The sequence below is a fragment of the Rousettus aegyptiacus genome, unplaced genomic scaffold (genome assembly GCF_014176215.1).
Source record: "Rousettus aegyptiacus isolate mRouAeg1 unplaced genomic scaffold, mRouAeg1.p scaffold_m13_p_8, whole genome shotgun sequence".
Taxonomy (NCBI): domain Eukaryota; kingdom Metazoa; phylum Chordata; class Mammalia; order Chiroptera; family Pteropodidae; genus Rousettus; species Rousettus aegyptiacus.
This window is the reverse complement of record NW_023416311.1, coordinates 18,293,457-18,314,303: the sequence shown is the minus strand read 5'-3', so window position 1 is coordinate 18,314,303 and position 20,847 is coordinate 18,293,457. Positions and strand designations below refer to the sequence as shown.

Below are 20,847 nucleotides of genomic sequence, written 5' to 3'. Positions count from 1 at the left end.
CTGGATAACAGAGGTCACTCTGTGCAGAGGATTCCCTGAAACTCCACCTTCCCCCACTCATGGCCCCACCTAAAACACATTCAGGTGTGTCCTTGCTTAATTAGGTGCACCTGGATGAGCAGCGCCTAGACTCACACTGGTGGCAGCTGGTCTCAGTTTCTGGTATGGCCTTTTGAGGCAACTGTAAGCACAGTGTCTGTGGATTGCTGGCTGAATCTTAACAGGTGGCCCCAGAGGGGCACAGGCTGAGACTAAACTTGGCTTGCAGCTGAACCCCTCTCAGGACTGTGCCACTGGACGCCTACTACACAAAGCCGCACTAACAAGATTGGGAGACTTAGGAGCTTTGCTTAGTACATAGAAACAGACACAGAAAGGCAGCCAAAATGGGAAAACAAAGAAGCAGAAACCATATGAGAGGACAGAACTGAGATCCAGAAATAATGGAGTGAAGCAATCTAACAGATACAGAATTCAAAATCCTGGTTATAAAGATGCTCAATGAACTTATGGGAAGTATGGATGAATTCAGTGAGAATTTCAACAAAGAGATAAAAAACATAAAAACGAAAGTGAAAGTTATAAGAGGGAACCAGTCAGAAATGAAGAACACACTATCTGAGATGAGAAGCATATTAAATGGAATAAACAAAGTGAATAAAGAGGAAGATCAAAAGACCTATATAGAGGATGGAAAAGCCAAGGACACTCAATCAGAATGGCAAGAAAAAAGAAGCCAAGACTATAAGCCATGACCCATAAGACTGGCAGCAGATTTCTCAAAAAAAACTATGCAGGACAAAAAGGCTTGACACAAAATATTCAACATGATGAAGACACAGGATCTACAACCAAGAATACTTTATCCAGCAAAGCTATCCTTAGAGTTAAAGGACAGATAAAGAGCTTCCCAGACAAAAATAAGCTAAAAGAATTTATCATCACCAAGCCAGTATTTCAGGAAATGTTGGAGGGACTTCTTTAAGAAGAAAAAACATGTATCAAAACAGGAATAAAGAATGGTAATAACTACATTCCTATCAACAAGTACCTCAAATGGAAAAGAATTAAGTGCCCCAACCAAAAGACAGAGTGGCTGAAAGTATAAGAAAACAAGACGCCTACATATGCTGCCTATAAGAGACTCACTTCAGATTAAAAGAGACACACAGACTAAAAGGAAGGGTATGGAAAAAGATATTGCCTTGATGGACCTCAAGGGTATTGCACTGAATGAAATGGGTTGGACAGAGAAAGATAAATATCACATAATTTCATGTACATGTGAAATCTAAAGAATAAAATCAACAACAACAGCAGCAGCAGAAATAAACTTATAGATACAGAGAATATTTAGAGAAATACTAGGTGCAAGGGGTGTTGGGGGGACAACAACAAAAAAAAGGCAAAGGGATTAAGAGACACAAATGGATAGTTGCAGAATAGACATAGAGTTGTAGAGTGTATCCTGGGCAAGAGGGTTAATAATGTAATATGTAACAGGGAAGAGAGGTAGTAGATTCAGTGGCGTGATCACCTTGTGAGTTATGTGATCACTATCCTATATAACTGAAACTGTTATATTATTGTATGCCAACTATAATTTTAAAAAACTCTTGAATCGTACACTGTAAATACAAATAACTAATTGTCCATTATATTTCAATAAAGATTAAATAAATGCAAAAAGTTATTTTTTAACATAAGCAATATTTCACTTATGTACTTTCTTGATTAATACATGCTGACTTTTTAATTCTATAGCTCTATTAAATTGTCAAATCCCTGAGTTATTTTAAATTAAGCTGGAATATCATTCTTTTTGTGTGTGTATGTGTATGTCAAGATCTGTTTTTCTACTTTTAAACTGTCTTCCCTCTCATCGCAGAGAAAACATTGATCACCCTCTCAGAGTGGTAATTTCATATTTCCCTGAAGTAGTAGTTCCCTCACACGTTTTTTGCTGTCCATTTTCCTCTCCTGGAAAACTTTAAAGCTTAACTACCAAAAACTATTCCATTGTATGTTTGCACTCTAGGAGTAACTAGTCCACTTAAACAGTTAAAAATATCTTAAAGAATTGTTAAACTATATATGTTTCCTTTGTGGACACTGAAAAGTGTATTTATGTAATAGACTTTGTTATTATAGTTACAAGATAAGAAAAAAATTTAGATCCATGATAAAAGAGTTTTTGGCATGATCCATGTCTTTAAATTTGCCATGAAAAATAATGCCAGCACAATATTTTGGTTTGTAAAAGATTGGGGTGAATTTTCACATAATTTAAACCTTTTTAATTTTTATATTTATAAGTTATCATAGATATCATATATAATTTTTTTATTTTATTTTTTCTATAGTTACAATGATGGGCATACAAATCTAGAACTTATTTATAATTAGAAGTTTACATATACATAAGTTTATATATATCTGGAAGTTTGTACCTTTGACCACCTTCACATATTACCCCCACAGTCCATCCCCACCCCCTGCCTCTGGCAACCACCAATCTGTTCTGTTTCTCAGTTCAGTTTTTTTAGACTACACATATAAGTGTTAGCATACAGTATCTGTGTTTCTCTGTTTTGGCTCTTACTTCACTCAGTATAATGACCTCAAGGTCCATCCATGTTGTCACAAATGGCAGAATTTCTTCCTTTTTTATAGCGTGTGTATATATATATATATATATATATGTATATATATAATATATTATATATAATGTATATTTTATATATACATTTTTTTTATTCATTCATCTGTTAATCAACTCTTAGTTTATTTCCATGTTTGACTATTGTAAATAATGCTGCAATGAATATGGGGGTGTAGATATTTCTTTGAGATAGTGATTTCATTTCTTTCAGATATATACCCAGAAGTGGAATTGCTGGATCATATCTTTAATTTTATCTTTAATTTTTTGAGGAACCTCTGTTTTCCAAGGTGGCCGCACCAATTTACATTTTCACCAACAGTGCACAGGGGTTCCCCTTTCACCACATCCTTGCCGGCACTTGTTATCTCCTGTCTTTCTTATAACAGCCATTCTAACAGGTGTGGGGTGATATCTTGTAGTTTTGATTTGTATTTCCCTGATGATTAGTGATGTTGAGCATCTTTTAATGTATCTGTTGGCCATTTGTATATATGCCCTTAAAAATGTATCTATTTATTTCTCTGCCCACGTTTTAATTGGATCGTTTGTTTTTCTGCTATTAAGTTGTATGAGTTCTTTATATATTTTGAATATTAACCCCTTCTCAGATACATGATTTGCAAATATTTTCTCCCATTCCATAGGTTGCCTTTTCATTTTTGATGGTTCTTTTTCATTGTTGATGGTTTCCTTTGCTGTGCAGAAACTTTTTAGTTTGATATAGTCCTGCTTGTTTATGTTTGCTTTTGTTGCCTTTGCTTTGGACATCAAATCCAAAAAAAAAAAAAAAAAAAAAAATCACCGCCAAGACTGATGTCAAGGAGCTTATTCCCTATGGTTTCTTCTAAGAGTTTTATAGTTTGAGCTCTTACATTCAAGATGTTAGTCCATTTTTGAGTTGTTTGTATATGGTGTAAGGGGTCCATTTTCATCTTTTTGCATGTGGCTATCCAGTTTACCATAGCTTTAACGTATAATTTAAAATCAGAAAACATGACACCTTCAGCTTTCTTGTTTTCTCAAGATTACTTTAGCTGTTCAGCGTCTTTTGTGTTTCCATACTAGTTTTAGGATTGTTTTTTCTATTTCTCTGAAAAATGTGATTGGAATTTTGGTAGGGATTGCATTGGATCTGGAGATTGCTTTGGGTAATATGGACATTTTAACAATAGTAGCTCTTCTACTCTATGAGCAAAGAGTATCTTTCCATTTATTTGTGTCTTCTTCCATTTTTTTTATCAATGTCTTATATTTTGGGGTGTATAGGCCTTTCACCTCCTTAGTTTAATTTATTTCTATGTACTTTATTTATTTATTTATTTTTGAGAGAGAGGTAGCTATGTATTTTGTTCTTGACATTTTTATTCCAGGGGGTAATTTTACTTAAAATCTTAACAAAATATCAAAAGCAATGGTCAAAAAAGTTATGGCACTACATGAGAAAAGATTGCATAACTTTTTACTATGTGTGCAAGCATCAAAACTCTAAAGTTTGCAATCGAATACAAAAGATACCTGACTACTGGTCACAAAACTACAAGCAGAACTGATACATTCCAATGGCTGCTGAAGACAGTTTAAATAGCTTTATCAAACTGACAAAGAAAATGGCAAAATCTCTAGTATAAACATACACTGAATTGAAAAATTCTAATGAGACTTTGACCTGCATAAAAAACTCTTCTGCCTCCCAAGTAACATAACAGATTTAAAGCAAATTACATACATTTGGCCAGCAGCTATTTCTAGATATGGTTGTTGTATAAGATGATGATTAGAAAAGTAGAAGCCCATCCTCCATTTCTAGAAGTCCAAGACAAGGCAAGGGGGCAACTCAGCCATCATTAAGTGTTAGAATGTGGAAAAACTACCATTATTCGTGACCTCTTCACTGTCACTTGATATTGCCAGACTGTCAAAAGGGTTGTTGAAATGTTCTCACTGATCAGAAGAAACTGCTCCAAAGAACATGCAAGAAAACTTCCTGAGACATGGAGCACTTTCTCTGTGTTGCTGACACTGCTTCTAGAACTTCAGTAATATCTCCATTCACACTTTTCTCTATAGGGCTGCCACAGTTTTCCAATGCAGAGATGTTTGTGAGAGTCTCATTAGGATAAAGTCTTTTGGATGATGCTTTTATTGAGATATACTCTGTGGCCTTGCTCTCTTTTTTTTACCAGCCTTTGAATTTGAACATATCAGATCTGACCTTTTTTGTTTTTGTGAAAGGCACAGTGATTGTGGAGAAGATCCTCTGCTTGGCTCATCAGCTAATGTAGCCAAAATAAAGTTAGCTTCCAATAACATATCATCAATACTTAATGACATGCGTTTCCCAGGAATATCAAACTGAATGGATATAGAAGTATGTATACCTTCTGAAAATGTCAGCATTTCCTTTGATTCTCTGAAGCAAAATGTTATTTCACTGTCAACTCCAATTTGAAAGATGTCAAACTCATCTGGGCCCACAACATCTCACTTTATACAAAATTGGTCAAATCCACTGATTCCTCATTAGAACTCTTAATGCAAACATTCAGTGGAGTCACAACTAGAATAATTTCCTCTTGATGTAAAAAGAACAATTGTCTCAGGAAACATTCTTGGTTGGATCATTAGTGTATTAGTGCATATATTCTTTTTAAAAATAACTTGCAAAGGCTGACTTTCTTGGATACATATATTGTGAGTCCTTTTAACACCTTCATTCCCAATTTACAATTTAAATTTGATATTGTGTCATTATCATTCATTTCCACTGAGGCTGACGATTGATAATGTTGGAAGAACACTGGAGAGAAGAGGACATATCCGTATGCTGACCCACAAGAATTCACAGATCTTAAAGCAAGAGCTTTTTAGGATGGGTCTAGCCATAGCTCCTCATTAATTCATGATAGAGCTTGGATTGCTTTCCCAAATACTTAGGCTTTCACTTTTCTCCACGGGAAGGGAAGAAAGGCCCATGCATCTTTAATCTAACTGCTGCTCATCCCTCACTTCAGCATGGATGCAGGCCCTGGCAAGCCAGGTAGCGAGGCCCATTTTATTCTTTTGGCAGTTGTAAATGAGATTGTTTTCTTGATTTATCATTCTAAAAACTTCATTGTTAGTATCTAGAAATGCAACTAATTTTTGTATTTCAAGTGTGTATCTTGCAACTTTATTGAATTCATTGATTACTTCTAACAATTATTTTGGTGGAGTCTTTAGGGTTTTCTATGTATAATATCATGTCACCTGCATATAGAGACAGTTTTACTTCTTCCTTTCTAATTTGGATGTCTTTTATTTCTTTTTGTTGCCTAATAGACTTCCAATACTCTGTTGAATAAAAACGGCGACATTGGGAATCCTTGTCTTGTTCCTGATCTTAGAGGAAAAACATTGACTTTTCACCATTGAGTATGATGTTAGCTGTGGACTTGTCTTGTATAGCTTTTATTATGTTGAGGTACATTCCCTCTGTACCCAGTTTGTTGAGACTTTTTATCATGAACGAATGTTGAATTTTGTCAAACGCTTATCTGCATCTATTGAGATTTTTAGCCTTCATTTTGTTAATGTGGTATGCCAGTCATATTGATTGATTTATGAACGTTGAACTGTTTTTACGTTCCTGGAATAAATCCCACTCGATCACGGTATTTCATGCTTTCAAAGTATTATTGAATTTGGTTTGCTAATATTTTGTTGAGGAGTTTGCAACTATATTTACCTGGGATATTGGCCTATATTTTCTTTTCTTGTAGTGCACTTGTCCAGTTTCGGTATTAGAGTAATGCTGAATTTGTAAAATGAGTTTAAAAGTGTTCCCTCCTCTTTTACTTTTTGGAAGAGATTAAAAAGGACTGGTATTAAGTTCATTAAGTTAATTGATATATAATTAAGTAGCCATTAATTAAGTTAATTAATAAATAATATTTAAATTCCAGTCAGTTTCTACATAAGAAACAAATCCAAAACATTGGTAAAGGACACATAACTTTTACCCTTATTTCTTAGAAAGGCAATAGATTAAAACAATACACAAATGCCTTTGGATTATATTATAAATATGTTTATTTTGCCACCATAAATTTATTAGAGCGGTATTAAATTAATGCTCATAGAAAAAATAGCTAAACAATTCTTGGTTTTCTGTCCCCTAGTTTTCACTTGTTTCTGGAAAAAGAAAGTTGATTACTTTGTTTAAAGATGATGATTAATTTAAAGGTTTGACTATACTAAGTATAATAATTATAGAGGTCTGATACAAAATAAGAATATGTATACAAAATAATAATTTAATTTCTATTTGTTTATTAAAAGAGTTATAATTTATCAAGATGGTAAATTTAATATAACATGTACATTGTTTTATTTAATACACTGATAAATTAATTATGTTTTAACCTTTCAATATATTACCTATTTGTATATGTATCTGTGTATGCCTAAGTACACATATATAAAGGCATATTAATAAATAATTTACTGAAGATTGTTACATGAGTAATATATAAAAGGAGGAAAATGGGACTCTGGGTTTCTTTTTTTCCTGTGAAGTGATTAAGTTATTTTATGTCTAGGTTAGTATTGGTTAATTTTTGTCACCAAAATACCCTGTTAATGCTGATGCTCTTTGGCACACTCTTAAATCACTTTGAAAAAATAAGGATATTTTTGAAAAAAGTTAAGTTCTTAATGATCGTTGTTATTGTTATGTATTGTTACAACATTGCCTACAAATATTTCTTTTCCTAGATAATTATTACTTATATATTATTTCCTTTATAACTATTCTTGATTTTGCTTTTCCTAATTCAGACTAATAAAACCATTAAGGTATGTTTTAATGCCTAAATTATCTTTGAGTTTCTTAAAATGACCATTAGGTAACACAAAGACCTACTCCTTTACTTTATAACAGAAAAAAACAAAAGGAATAATTATACTTATCTGCAATTCTCTAAATATTAATTAATTCAAAATCATTATGAGAGCTCATTTGTCTACTAAACTCATATTTTTTTAAAAAACAGCAAATAAAAGGAGAGTTTATCTTCCCAAGTTATTTACATATGAGTAAACCATGTTAATGTAAATATCTGTCAATTATTAGGTATTTTTCAAGTTAAAAAATTTATATTTAAGCCAAAGACTGGAATGATAACTACCTACAAAAAGATGTTTCCAGAATTTTAGATTCACAAGCCCCCTTCCCCAAGGTATATCTATCTCATCAAAGAGCTGTAGCAACAATAGCAGAATGTGTAAAACTTTCTGGATCTCTACTAATGTAATGGTTCCTCATTCTAAAGACTACTCTATTTTTCTATTCTAAAATACTCAATACTCCTAGACTGGTGGCCTATGAAATATTATTGTTTTCTTTTTACACATCACTGTCCATCACTGCAGTCTTGTAAATTCAGACATTCTCCCTTTCTTATATGAGGAAGGAGAAGCCCATGGTTGTTTTCCTCTGTTAGGGAACTATCAAATCCTGCATGGACCTTTTAGATATACCCTTGTACATACCTGATTTAATTGTGTTTGTTGATGATTTTTACTTTAAAAAGAAAAGAAAAATAGCTAACATTATACTCAGTGGTGAAAGAGTGAAAGCTTTTCCTTTAAGATCAGGAACAAGACAAGAATGCCCACTTTTACCACTTCCGTTTAACCATTTAACATGGTACTGGAAGTCCTAACTAGAGCAGTTAGGCAAGAAAAAGAGTTAAAAGGCTTACATATTGGAAAGAAAGAGGTAAAATTATCTTCGTTCACAGGTGACATGATCTTATATGTAGAAAATCCTAGTTTCACATACAAAAAAACCCCTCATAATAAATAATAAATAAAGCAAAGTTGTAGAATGTAAAATCAACACACAAAAATCAATTGCATTTCTATACACTAGTGATGAACAATGTGAAAATGATATTAAGAAAACAATTCCATTTACAATAGCAACAACAAGAATAAAATACTTGGGAGATGAACTACTTGCACACTGAAAACTGTAAAACATTGCTGAAAGAAATTAAAGAAGACTGAAAAAATGTAAAGCTATCTCATGTTCATTAATTTGAAGACTAATATTAAGATGTCAATACCACACAAATTCATCTATAGATATATATAATCCTTATTAAAGCCCAACAGTGTTATTACAGAAATAGAAAAATCCATCTTAAATTCATATAGAATCTCAATAGACCCTGAATGGCCAAAACTATTTTGAAAAAGAAAAAGTTGGAGATCTCATGCTTTCTGATTTCAAAACTTACAACTAAGTTATAGTAATCAAACCAGTATGGTACTGGCATAAAGATGGACATATAGAACAAGAGAATAAGACAGAGTCCAGAAATAAACCCTTACACATATGGGCAAATAATTTTCAACAAGGGCACCAAAACCATTCAATGGAAAAAGGACAGTCTTTTCAACAAATAGTATCATGAACACTGGATGTCCATGTGCAGAAGAATGTAGTTGAACTCCTACCTTATCATATACAAAAATTAACTCAGAATGGATCAAAGACCTAAATGTAAGAGCTGAAACTGTTTCTTAAAGGAAAATATAAGGGAAACTTCATGACCTTGGATTTGGCAGTGATTTGGATATGATACCAAAGGCACGGGCAACAAAAGAAAAAAATGTATATGTTGGACTGCATCAGAATTGAAAACTTCTGGGTTTCCAACTTGGGCCTGGCAGAATGGTGCCCGCAAAGAAGACTGGCAAGAAGAAGAAGGGCCATTCCACCATGAACAAGGTAGTGACCAGAGAATACACCAACATTTATAAGTGCATCAATGGCATGGGTTTCAAGAATTGTACCCCTTGAGCTCTCAAAGAGATCTGGAAATTTGCCATGAAGGAGATGGGAACTCCAGATATGTGCATTGACACCAGACTCAATGAAGGTGTCTGGGCCAAAGGAATAAGGAATGTCTCATACCATAACCAGGTGTGGTTGTCCAGAAAACGTAATGAGGGTGAAGATTCACCAAACAAGCTCTATACGTTGGTAACCTGCATGCTGTCACCACTTTTAAAAATTTGCAAACAGTTAATGTGGATGAGAACTGCTGATTGTCAAAGTTATGAAACTGCCTTTGAATAAACAATTTAAACTTCTGTGTATCAAAAGACACAACAGACTGAAACAGTGACTTGTGGAATGGGAGGAAATATTTGTGAATCATATATCTGATAAAAGGTTAATATCTATAATATATAAAGAACTCCTACAACTCAACAACAAACAACCTGATTTTTTAAGTGGGCAAAAGACGTAGACATTTCTTCAAAGAAAATATACAAATGACCAACAACGTATGAAAAGATGTGTGATATCACAAATCACTAAGAAAATGCAAATTAAAATGACAATGAGCATCACTTCACACCCATTAGGATGAGTTCTATAAAAAGGGTTGGGGGAGGAATGACAAGCACTGGTTGAAATGTGGAGAGATGGGAACCCTTGTACACTGTTGATGGGACTGTAAAATGATGTAGCCATCATGGAAAACAGTATGGTGGTTCCTCAAAAAGTTAAAAATAGAATTACTATACAATCCATTAATTTCACATTTGGATATATACCCAAAATAATTGAAGCAGAGTCTCAAAGAGATATTTGTACACCTATGTTCATAGCAGCATATTCACAAGAGCCAAAAGATGGAAGCAACCCAAGTGTCAAGATGAATGGATGGTATACACATATAGTGGAATATTATTCATCTTTAAAAAGGAGAGACATCCTGACACATGCTACAACATGGATGAACCTTGAGAACATTGTGCTAAGTGAAGTAAGTCAGTCACAAAAACAAATACTGTGTGATTTCACTTATATAAGGTACCTTGAGTAGTCAAATTCATAGGGACAGAACACAGAATGGTGGTGGTTAGGGGCTTGGAGGAGGGAGAATGGGAATTCTTTAATGGGTATAGAGCTTCAGTTTTGCAAGATGAAAAGGGCTCTGGAGATGGCTTGTACAACAAGGTAAATGTACTTAACACTACTGAACTGTACACTTAAAAATGGCTGAGATGGTAAGTTTTATCTTATGTCCATTTTACCACAATTTAAAAATTTAAAAAGAAAAATAAAAAATTTCTAAGTGGATAATTTTACCATAATCTTGGATTTATCCTTATAAGCTTGTCCTAGAAATTAAATCAACTCAGATTATAAATTAATTACCTTCATCCAGACCTGCAAGCTCACAAAAGATAATAAATATTTATACCAATAGTGGGTTTATACTTTTAGGTTAGTCCATTAGTTTGAAATGTATTGGAAACAGATTGCCAGTTAGTAAAATAGTGTGTCGTTATCTCTTAAAATTGAACACTCACATATGCCACTGTGTAGGTCCTGCTCCTGTTTGCCGTCAGATCCACTCCTTATTGTCCCCTGATGTGCTCAGTTTTGTGGCAGGGTGACTGCTGCAGGTACCCGTCTCAGGAAGTTATGTCAGCTGGCTTCCAGTTGGATTCAGCCAGTGGAAGGCAATGGAGGGAGCATGGAAAGAGGGAGGAAAGAAGAAGCCAGGGTACTTCTCGACCAGCACCCTCCTCTGTTCCCACTCCCATCCCTTCCTTAGTTTAGGTAGCATCCCCTGTCATGGCTATAGCTCTTACATGGGTCCAGCTCACACAGGAGGAGCCAGGCACAATTCCATCTTCTCCAGGTGACCTTTCTCCCTGTATCTGGTAACACTAACCCTTTTTGCTTCCAGTCCTAGGTCTGATAACAGCTTTCTGCTATTGTTCATTTGTGGGTTGCCTCACCCTCTCCTGTTAGGCTATTCAGCAATATAGAATTAGCCATAGTCAAAAAGGAGTTTAGCAAGAATGTTTCTTGATATTGCCCAGCAGATGTCATAAATGACACAACTTCTACTCAGAAGCCCAGCAACAAATTAAAACTTAAATTCATTAACCAAGGTGAAATTTATGCTTTAGAAAAACTTCCTGCTCTTATATATACTGTAGGTCATGTAGAACAGGCTGTGACTATGCTTAAAGAAAATGTCACTTGGACCTCTAAAAAAGACGAGCTGGAGTCTGAGACATGGTTTCATTGCCTGGATTTGGTATTCTAGGCCTATGTCTTTAGGGCCTATTACAAAGATTAATAATCATTTTGTTTCAGGTAATTTCCTATGATGCAACTGGCTGATGTGCTCTGTTCGTAGTCTTAAATACTACTGTACAACCATCGTCATGTCAGAGGATTTAATAATTCATCCTGCAACAAAAGGAGGAGAGACTAACCTTAGTCTAACTATAGACGTTCTTTTGACTAGCTCCTGATGAGCAAAATCTTGGCAATGGCGAAGAGCTAGATAGTACACTAAAATCCTGATGTCAGACCCCATCTGTCCTTAGTCAAGAAGGGTGACTGAGAAAGAGAAAGCAGCCTCTGGCAGCCTGAAGCTGGCTTGGTGCTATAATTGAGGCCTGGGTGTTGACAGGAACTGGTATGATACTTGGAGGTAGACTGTTGTTTTCTCTCAAATGCAAAGATTTTAATAAACACCAGCATCACAGAGACAAGGCTATTCTGTGACTGTGATGGATCAACACAAAAATAAAACCACTGTCATCGCATCTGAACACAGACAAAAACAAGAACATTATCGAAACAACATAAATGATCAACTATCCCCATCCTGGCTAATATAATGTCTTTTGCTTTTTTATCAATTATAGCTTTAGTCTTGCTCCTTTCTTCTCGCTTTGAGATAAATATTTTTAAGTTACCAAAGCATAGAACTATCCCTACTTCCTCACGGCATCAACGCCAGAGTAAAGCCCTTTTTTTGAATCCTCCCCAGAAACCTAATATAAGCTCAAGTCCTATAAGAAGTCATTTACAACATCCTCTTACTGAGATGATCCACACTTTCCCATATCGTGTGGTCACCTTCATTGTAGTGAGTCAGTAAGCCCAACTTTGTTCAATTACAACTTTGTTCTTAATAGATTTTGATGGGAGGGCATTGATACTGGAAATTGGATTTTTTTTTTTCACTGCAAGATGCCGATTTTTTAAAAGTTGACTCAAAACAAGTTTAAAAACTCTGAAATAATATAAAACAGGTTCATGGGTTTGATTTGGCCTAAGGGTGACCAGTTTGCAACCTTTTGGTTGGATGATTTCTCTATTAGATATAAAGGTTAATACTGTTATGAACGGCTAATAGCTATTAAGTACCTAAGCTGAACCAGGGGTTAGAACACATACTCTCACCTGTACTGTTTTATTTAATGTTCTTTGCTACTTAAGTCATTCAGAACTCTCTAAACATGCTGTACTATTTGCAAGGTAGTCTGCTGCATGTTTGTCTATAAATGAGGTCAAATTCTTATTTTACAGGAAGATGCTGATATATATACCTGTTTCCTTCTCACAATGAGCCTGTAGTCATAGGAACTGTGATCAAGTATACAATAACACCTTCCTGAACAAATCCTCAGGGAATGAAGTTCATTTTAATGAAGCTGGCCTGACTACATAGGAATCTGGGGGACTTTCTCAGCTTCTCAGCATTGTGCTGCCTCCTGATGTTAAGCTGGCTCTGGAGAAGAATGAAGTGGATCTGCCTCAGGTATGGGCTTCTTACTGGGACCCAGAACTTGGACAGAGCAGAAAAAGGCTAGGGGGAAAATTCTTCCAGGCTTGCTTTTCCTGAGGAGAAAGTAGAAGGGCCTTCCATACCAGTTCTCATGGTTAATAAGAGCTTTACCAGTTCTGAGAGTATGTAACTTGAGCCTAGAGTATAAAAGGATTCTAGCATCACCTAGGGCATTGGCTAGAATATCTTTCAGGACCCTTCTAGCTCTGGAATCATAGGAAAAATGGCCCCAATTTTATGACAGCTACCTTGGCCTGTGAAGATGGGAAGGAACAGGAAAAACTTTAGGATAAGTTATGGAGTTCATACTTCACCAATTCCCTTTCTGCAGCTCTGCCATTTCCCATGCAATATGGCACTCACTCTGTTCTCCAAAAAGCCCAGGGACCTTTGCTGTCCTCTGAAGGCCAGAGATGATCCCTGAGAACCCTTCTGCCCACCAAACCCCTGACTTTTCTCTTTCCTCTAATCTGTGGACCAAGATTTCTGCTTCAGTTTCCCTGCATGATAAAGCACTTTCCATGGCACTGAAGCTACTACCCCTGATTCCTTGGCATCCCAGACTCCCCTGGCCAGTGCTGGCCCTTGGTGTCAAGACAGTCTTCCTATGCTCAATATCAGGCTGGGCCTTGTTATAGAAGAAACTGATTACTCAGAACCCCCATTCTGAGTAATCTCAGATTCCCTCTACATGGAATCTCTGACTGCCTCTCATGTACTGTATGTATCTCACTTAACAGCCAGAATCAAGATGCCTTGGATACAGTCCAGTGGGCTATGGCCACATCTGTCATGGAGTCAGTTGATCTTTGGCAAGAGCAGGTTCCCATTCCAGGTGGTTTCCAGGCCCGGTCTTGTCCCCCTTTTCACCAGACCATACTCCTGAGAGCCCAGGATGCCTCTCTGGCCAGGCTACTCATTTTGAAAGAGGTGGCCAAGAAAGATAAGTGAGAGGGATAGACAGAGAGAGAGAGGCACAGAGAGAGACGAAAACAGAGACAGAGACAGAAACAGAGACAGGGACAGGGAGAGGCACACAGAGGGAGAAACAGAGACAGAGAGAGAGATTAAGAACAAAAGTTCCTAAAAAAGAGTTGACATTTTTCTATCGATCATCATCTAAGTTATAAAGGAGGGCTAAATCTCTTCCCCTTCCTGCCCAATATGCACTTTCGGGGCTTCTTTTATTATTTAAAGTTTTGAATTATTGAAAAGATAATATACATGATTTAAAAATTCAAACAGTAACAGAGTATATAGTGTAAAATAAGTTTTTTCCCACCTTGACTTCTAGAACTCCAATTCTCTCTAGATATGTTTTCTTGTTCAGTTTCTTATTTATCTTTCCAAAATATTCTATGCATATATTAGCATATTTGTATCTAACCTCCACCCTTTTGTAAAATAGTAGCATACTATATATGTTTTCCTATATTATAGTGTTTCCACTTGATGTATCTTACAGCTTATTGCATATTTGTACATGTAGGTATGTCTCATCCTATTAGCAGCCACATAGTATTCTATTATGGTTATACTATATATAATTTGTTTAAGGCCCTACCAATAGAACAGTTAGATTGTTTCTTGTCTTTTGATATTATAAACAGTGCTGAAATTCATATATTTTTAATACTTTGTAGAATGCATAAATGAGTAATATTGTCAGATAAATTTCTAAAAGTAGAATTTCTGGATCAAAGTTTATGTACAACTTGATAGATATTTTTACGTTGTCCTTCAGAGAGCTTAAATCAATTTTCATTCTCATTAATATTATGGGTGGGCCTGTTTTCCTACCTCGCCAGCAAAATATATCTAGACTTTTGATTTTGATGTGGCTTTATGAATTTATTTATCAAAATAATGCACATGTATTATGTGTCAGGCCATGAACTGAGCACAAGGAATGTAGAAATGAATCAGACAGGTCTTGACCCTTACCCTCATAATCTAGATATGCACATTACAATATTATCTGGAAAATGCAACAATGGTACAAGGTACAAAAGTAGAACAAAGAAAGAAGAGAGGGGTTAATTTCATCTGTTTGGGGGAGGGTGGGGATTGTTCACAGCTGGGGAACACTTTGTGAAGAACCTGATATCTCAGATTTGTTTCAAAGAATTCATTTCCTTAGCAAATATGTGTTAAGTGGTGCCAGGTACTATTCTGTGTCCTTAGGATACATTGGTGACAAAAGAAAGATTCCTGGCTTCCTGAAGCTAACAGTCTAGTGAGAGGGCAGCCAATAAACAGTAGATATAGTAAACAAACAAACAAACAAACAATTTGGTTTATTACAAGGTGATGGGCACTATGGAAAAATAAAAAGCAGAGTAGGGCAAGGGGAATCAGGAGGGGGATGTGAATAGTAATTTTAAGTTGGGTAGTCAGGTAGGCCTCATCGAGAAGGTGACTTTTGAGCAAAGACTTAAGAAAGGAAGCAGTTAGCCAAACAGACATCTAAGAAAAAGCTTTCCAGGTAGTGAGACCAGTCAACACAAAGGCTCTAGGGTGAGAGAGAGCCCAACATATTTGAAGAGCAGCAAAGACACCAGGACTGAGGGAGGTAGGAGAAGGAGTCAGATTGATCATCTAATCTTTACCCTTTTGTAAAATAGTAGCATACTATATATGTTTTCCTATATTATAGTGTTTCCACTTGATATATCTTACAGCTTATTTCATGTTTGTACATGTAGATATGTCTCATTCTATTTAGCAGCCACATAGTATTCTATTTTGTTTATACTATATATAATTTAGGCGGCCAGAGCTTAGAGGGCCTTACAGGTCATTAAGACAGCTTTGGCTTTGTGTACATACAGCCATGCCACCCTGAACATGCCTGATCTCATCTGATCTTGGAAACTAAGCAGGATTAGGCCTGGTTAGTATTTGTATGGGAGACCACTTAGGAAGGACAGGGTGCTACAGGTATAAAAACAAACAAACAAACAAATAAAGTCTATTTTTTTAAAAAAAAAAAATAGAAATACTAAAAAAAAAAGCGTTGCCTTTTACTCTAGGTAAAATGAGAAGTCGTTGTAAAGTTGTAAGCAGAAGTGTAACATGATCTTATTTTTCTCATTAAAGTCACTCTGGCTGCTATAGTTAGAATAGACTGTAATGGGGGCAAGGGTGGAAGCAGAGAGACCAGTAAGTCAGGTGTGGGATGATGGCAACTTGAACCAATATGGTAGTAGTGGAGTTGGTTAAGAAGTAGTTGGACTCTGGATGTTTTTAAAGTAAAGCCATAGAATTGGAAGTGGCATGAAAGGGGAAGAAGGGAGTTAAAATGACCTCAAGGTTTTTGGCCTGAGCAACTGAAAAAAAATGGAGTTGAGATAAGAAACCTAAACTATAAAGGAAGTTTCAGGGGTAAAAGTCAAGAGTTCAGTTTGGGATATATTAAGTTTCTGAGACCTATTAAACATCTGAGTGGAGATGTCAAGTAGGCAGTAAAATATATGAATCTGGAGCTTGAGAGAGAGGTCTCAAGACTAGAAACATAAATTCAGCATTTAAAGGATGAATAGGAGTTTGTTAGGCAGATGAGAGTGGGGAGTAATCCAGGTGAAAGAGACAGCTTGAGAACAGGCACAGCTATTTGAAAGAACAATTTATGTTCAGGGAACTATAAATGTCCAGCTTTCATTAGAGTTTTAAAGTCAAGGAGGGTGAGAACAGTGGTGGATCACCCTATAGAGATCAACAGGAATACGACTGCCAAGGGCCTGGCAGGCCAAACTAAGAAACTTTACACTGAAAACAGTGGGAGCTGAATGACCAAACTGAAAGTTTGAATGATCATTTTGGATCTGAGAAAAGGAATTCTAGGCAACCGTTTTGAGATGGTTTTGACAGTTCAGGACAGAGAGATGTCAAGGGTCTTCACAAAGGCAATGGCAGTGGATGAGGAGAGGAAAGAGTGGATTTGTGAAATATCTATAAGGCAGTAAAATTTCACTGACTGATTGGATTGAGGGATCAGGAATCACGAAGAGGTAAGGATGGTTATGAGGTTTGCGGCTTGGGTGAGCATACAGATGGTGGTATCAACCAAGACAGGAAAGTGGAGGAGGAGTAGCTACAGAAAGAACATGATCTCATTATGAGTCTTGTTTGGATACGCTGAGTTGGAGGTGACTATGGAGTTGTCCACCAGGCAGTTGGATGTTGGATACATTAGCCAAAAGGTTTGCTCCTGAGATTTTGAATCCATTAGCATAAGTCATCAGAGGATAGCCAAAACAATGGATATGAGTGTGTTTTGGATGAGGGAAAGGAATCAGTAGAGAAGAGTTCTTGATTTCCCCCTTTCCTTCCATCACCATGTCCTGTTGGCTCTGGTATCTTCAATGCATCCACTTTTCTCCAACCTCATGTGATGACCATGTTCCCAGCCCATCTTATGTACCTGAACTTTGACAATTATTTCTAACTAATTTCCCCTTTCCCATTTTTGTCCCCTTTCAGTCTATTCTCCATCTATTAGTCAGAGCGATCGCTTTAAAATACGTACATCAGCATGTCATTATTCTCCTTATAAATCTCCATTGACTTCCACTTAATAAACTTATTTTCAGATTGTTTGTTGCAAATATATAGAAATACAACTGGTTTTTGTGTGTTACTGTCATCTGTGAAAAGAGATAAATTTACGTCTTTCTTTCCAATTTGGAGTCTTTCATTTCTTCTTCTCACCTAATTGTTCTGGATGAAACTTCCACTATATGTTGAATAAAATGACCAAAGTAGGCATTCTTGTATTGTTCCCAGTCTTAAGGAAGATCTTTTACCAATTGAGTATACTGTTAGCTATGGGTTATTCCTCTATGGCCTTTATCATTCTGAGGAAATTCCTTTCTACTCCTAGTTTATTGTTTTCATTATGAAAGCATATTGATTTTATGAAATGTTTTTTCTGGATAAATTTTGATGATCGTAGTTTTTTTCCCTTTGTCTATTAATATGCTGTATTATGCTGATCAATTTTTATATTTTGAACTGCCCTTGCATTCCTGGGATGCATCCCAGTTGCTAATATGCATAATCCTTTTAATATGCTACTGGATTTTATTTGCTAGTGTTTTGTTGAGGATATTTGCATCTGTATTCATAAGGGATATTAGTCTGCAATTTTCTTTTCTTGTGATGTCTTTGCCTGGCTTTCACATCAAAGTTATGCTGGCTTCGTAGGATGAATTAGGAAGTATTCTCTCTTCTGTTTTTCTGAAGAGTTTAGGAAGAATTGTTGATAATTCTTTTTTAAGTGTTTGGTAGAATTTACCAGTAAAGCCATCTGGTACTGGGCTTTCTTTGTGGGGAGGTTTTTTTGTTTGTTTGTTTGTTTGTCTTTTAATTACTAATTCAATCTTTTACTTGTCATAGATATGTTGAGATTTTCTATTTCTTTTTAAATCGATTTTGGTAATTTGTGTGTTTCCAATAATTTATGTATTTCACCTAGGTTTTCTAATTTTTTACTCTACAGTCCTTCATGTCTCTCTTATAATCCTTTTTCTTTCTCTAAGGTTGGCAGTAATGTCTCCACTTTCATTTTTTATTTTAGCAACTTGAATCTTCTCTCTTCTTCTTAGTCAATTTAGCTAAAATATTTGTCAATTTTGTTAACCTTTTCAAAGAACCAACTTGTAGGTGTTTATAGCTATAAATCTCCCTATGAACACTGCTTTCTCTGCATCCCTCATGGAGGATGCAAAACTTATGTTTTGGTATATATTTTTTTAATTTTCACTCACCCAAAGTATTTTCTAATTTCCCCTGTGATTTCTTTTTTGAATCATTTCATTGGTTGCTTATGGGTGTATTGTTTAATTTCCAAACATTCGTGAATTTTCCAGTTTTCTTGTGTTGTTGATTTCTAGTTTTATTCCACTGTGGTTGGAGAAGATACTTTGTATAAGTCTAATCCTTTAAAGTTATTGAGATTTGTTTTGTGACCTAATATATGGTCTCTCCTGAAAAATCTCCCATGTGCACTTCAGAAATATAGATATTCTGCTGTTGTTGGATGGAGTGTTTTCTGTATGTTTGATAGGTTTACCTGAACTATAGGATTGTCCAAATTCTGTTTCCTCATTGATCTCCTATTTGTTCTATCCATTATTGAAAGTGTGATATATAAATTTCCAACTAATTTTTAAATTTTATTTTTCAATTACAGTTGACATACAATAATATTATGTTAGTTTCAGGTCTACAACATAGTGATTAAACATTTACATACCTAATGTCCAACTATTCCTAAAGAAATGTTTGGGGGGGGTAGGAAAAAAATGGCATAGATGATAGAGGCTCTGTTCATCCCTCTGGCAACCAAATCAAAGTTGTGACAGTAATAAGGAGCAATCAGCAAGGAAAAATTGCCTGAGATCTAGATGAACAAGTCATACAACTAGGAAGGAGTCCAGGAAATCACCCTGCAATGGCAGAAGGTTGTTTGGGGTGAGGACATGGACCTGCCCGGTCTCCAGTGGCTGAGTGAGATGGAGGCTGCGACAACGGCAGATGCCTCTTAAATGGCCGTGACCGCTAGCAGACTTTTGCGGTGATGGACCTACCTGCTCTGAGCATCAGTACTGGTTTGGCTGCGCAGGGGTCACTAGGGCCTTATAGGGGGACACTGAGTTGTTGGAGCGAGGGCTGAGGTGAGACTTGCTCTATACAGAAGTGCCAGTGGTATCCACGGTTCCTCTGTTGAGCCCTTCCCCCTCCCAGTGCACAGGACTCAGTGGCTCCATAATGGAGATGTCATCAAACTAGATAACAGAGGTTGCTCCACCCAGAAGATTCTCTGGAATGCCACCTCCCCCAACTTGTGGTGCCACCCAAACCACATCCAGGTGTGTTTTTGCTTAGTCAGGTGCTCCTTGCTGAGCAGCGCCTAGACTCACACTGTTGACAGCTGGCCTCAGTTTCTGGTGTGGCCTTTTGAGGCAACTGTAAGCACAGCATCTGTGCATTGCTTGCTGAATCTTAACAGGTGGCCACAGAGGGACACTGGCTAGGACTCAACTTGGCCTGCAGCTGAACCCCTCTCAGTAGGTGTGCCACTGGACACCTACTACACAAAGCCATACTAACAAGACCAGGAGACTTAGGAGCTTTGCTTAGTACATAGAAACAGACACAGAAAGGCAGCCAAAATGGGAAAACAAAGAAGCAGAAACCATATGAGAGGACAGAACTGAGATCCAGAAATAATGGAGTGAAGCAATCTAACAGATACAGAGTTCAAAATCCTGGTTATAAAGATGCTCAATGAACTTATGGGAAGTGTGGATGAATTCAGTGAGAATTTCAACAAAGAGATAAAAAACATAAAAACAAAAGTGAAAGTTATAAAAGGGAACCAGTCAGAAATGAAGAACACGCTATCTGAGATGAGAAGTATATTAAATGGAATAAACAAAGTGAATAAAGAGGAAGATCAAAAGACCTATATAGAGGATGGAAAAGCCAAGGACACTCAATCAGAATGGCAAGAAAAAAGAA

At 36.2% G+C, this 20,847-nt stretch overlaps 1 protein-coding gene and 2 pseudogenes across 1 annotated transcript in view; 2 read left to right on the top strand and 1 right to left on the bottom strand.

The window, feature by feature from the left end:
• Positions 1-4,610: 4,610 nt before the first annotated feature.
• LOC118606694 lies at positions 4,611-6,167 on the bottom strand (annotated as a pseudogene).
• Positions 6,168-9,237: 3,070 nt separating this feature from the next.
• On the top strand, positions 9,238-10,233 carry LOC107515851 (annotated as a pseudogene).
• Positions 10,234-13,084: 2,851 nt separating this feature from the next.
• TMEM219 (transmembrane protein 219) overlaps positions 13,085-20,847 on the top strand; it is a 29,810-nt gene continuing 22,047 nt past the window's right edge. Inside the window, exon 1 of the mRNA XM_016155058.2 lies at positions 13,085-13,296. Within this exon, the coding sequence (XP_016010544.1) occupies positions 13,253-13,296 (44 nt within the window). The 5' untranslated portion in view covers positions 13,085-13,252. The remainder of the gene's footprint in view (positions 13,297-20,847) is intronic.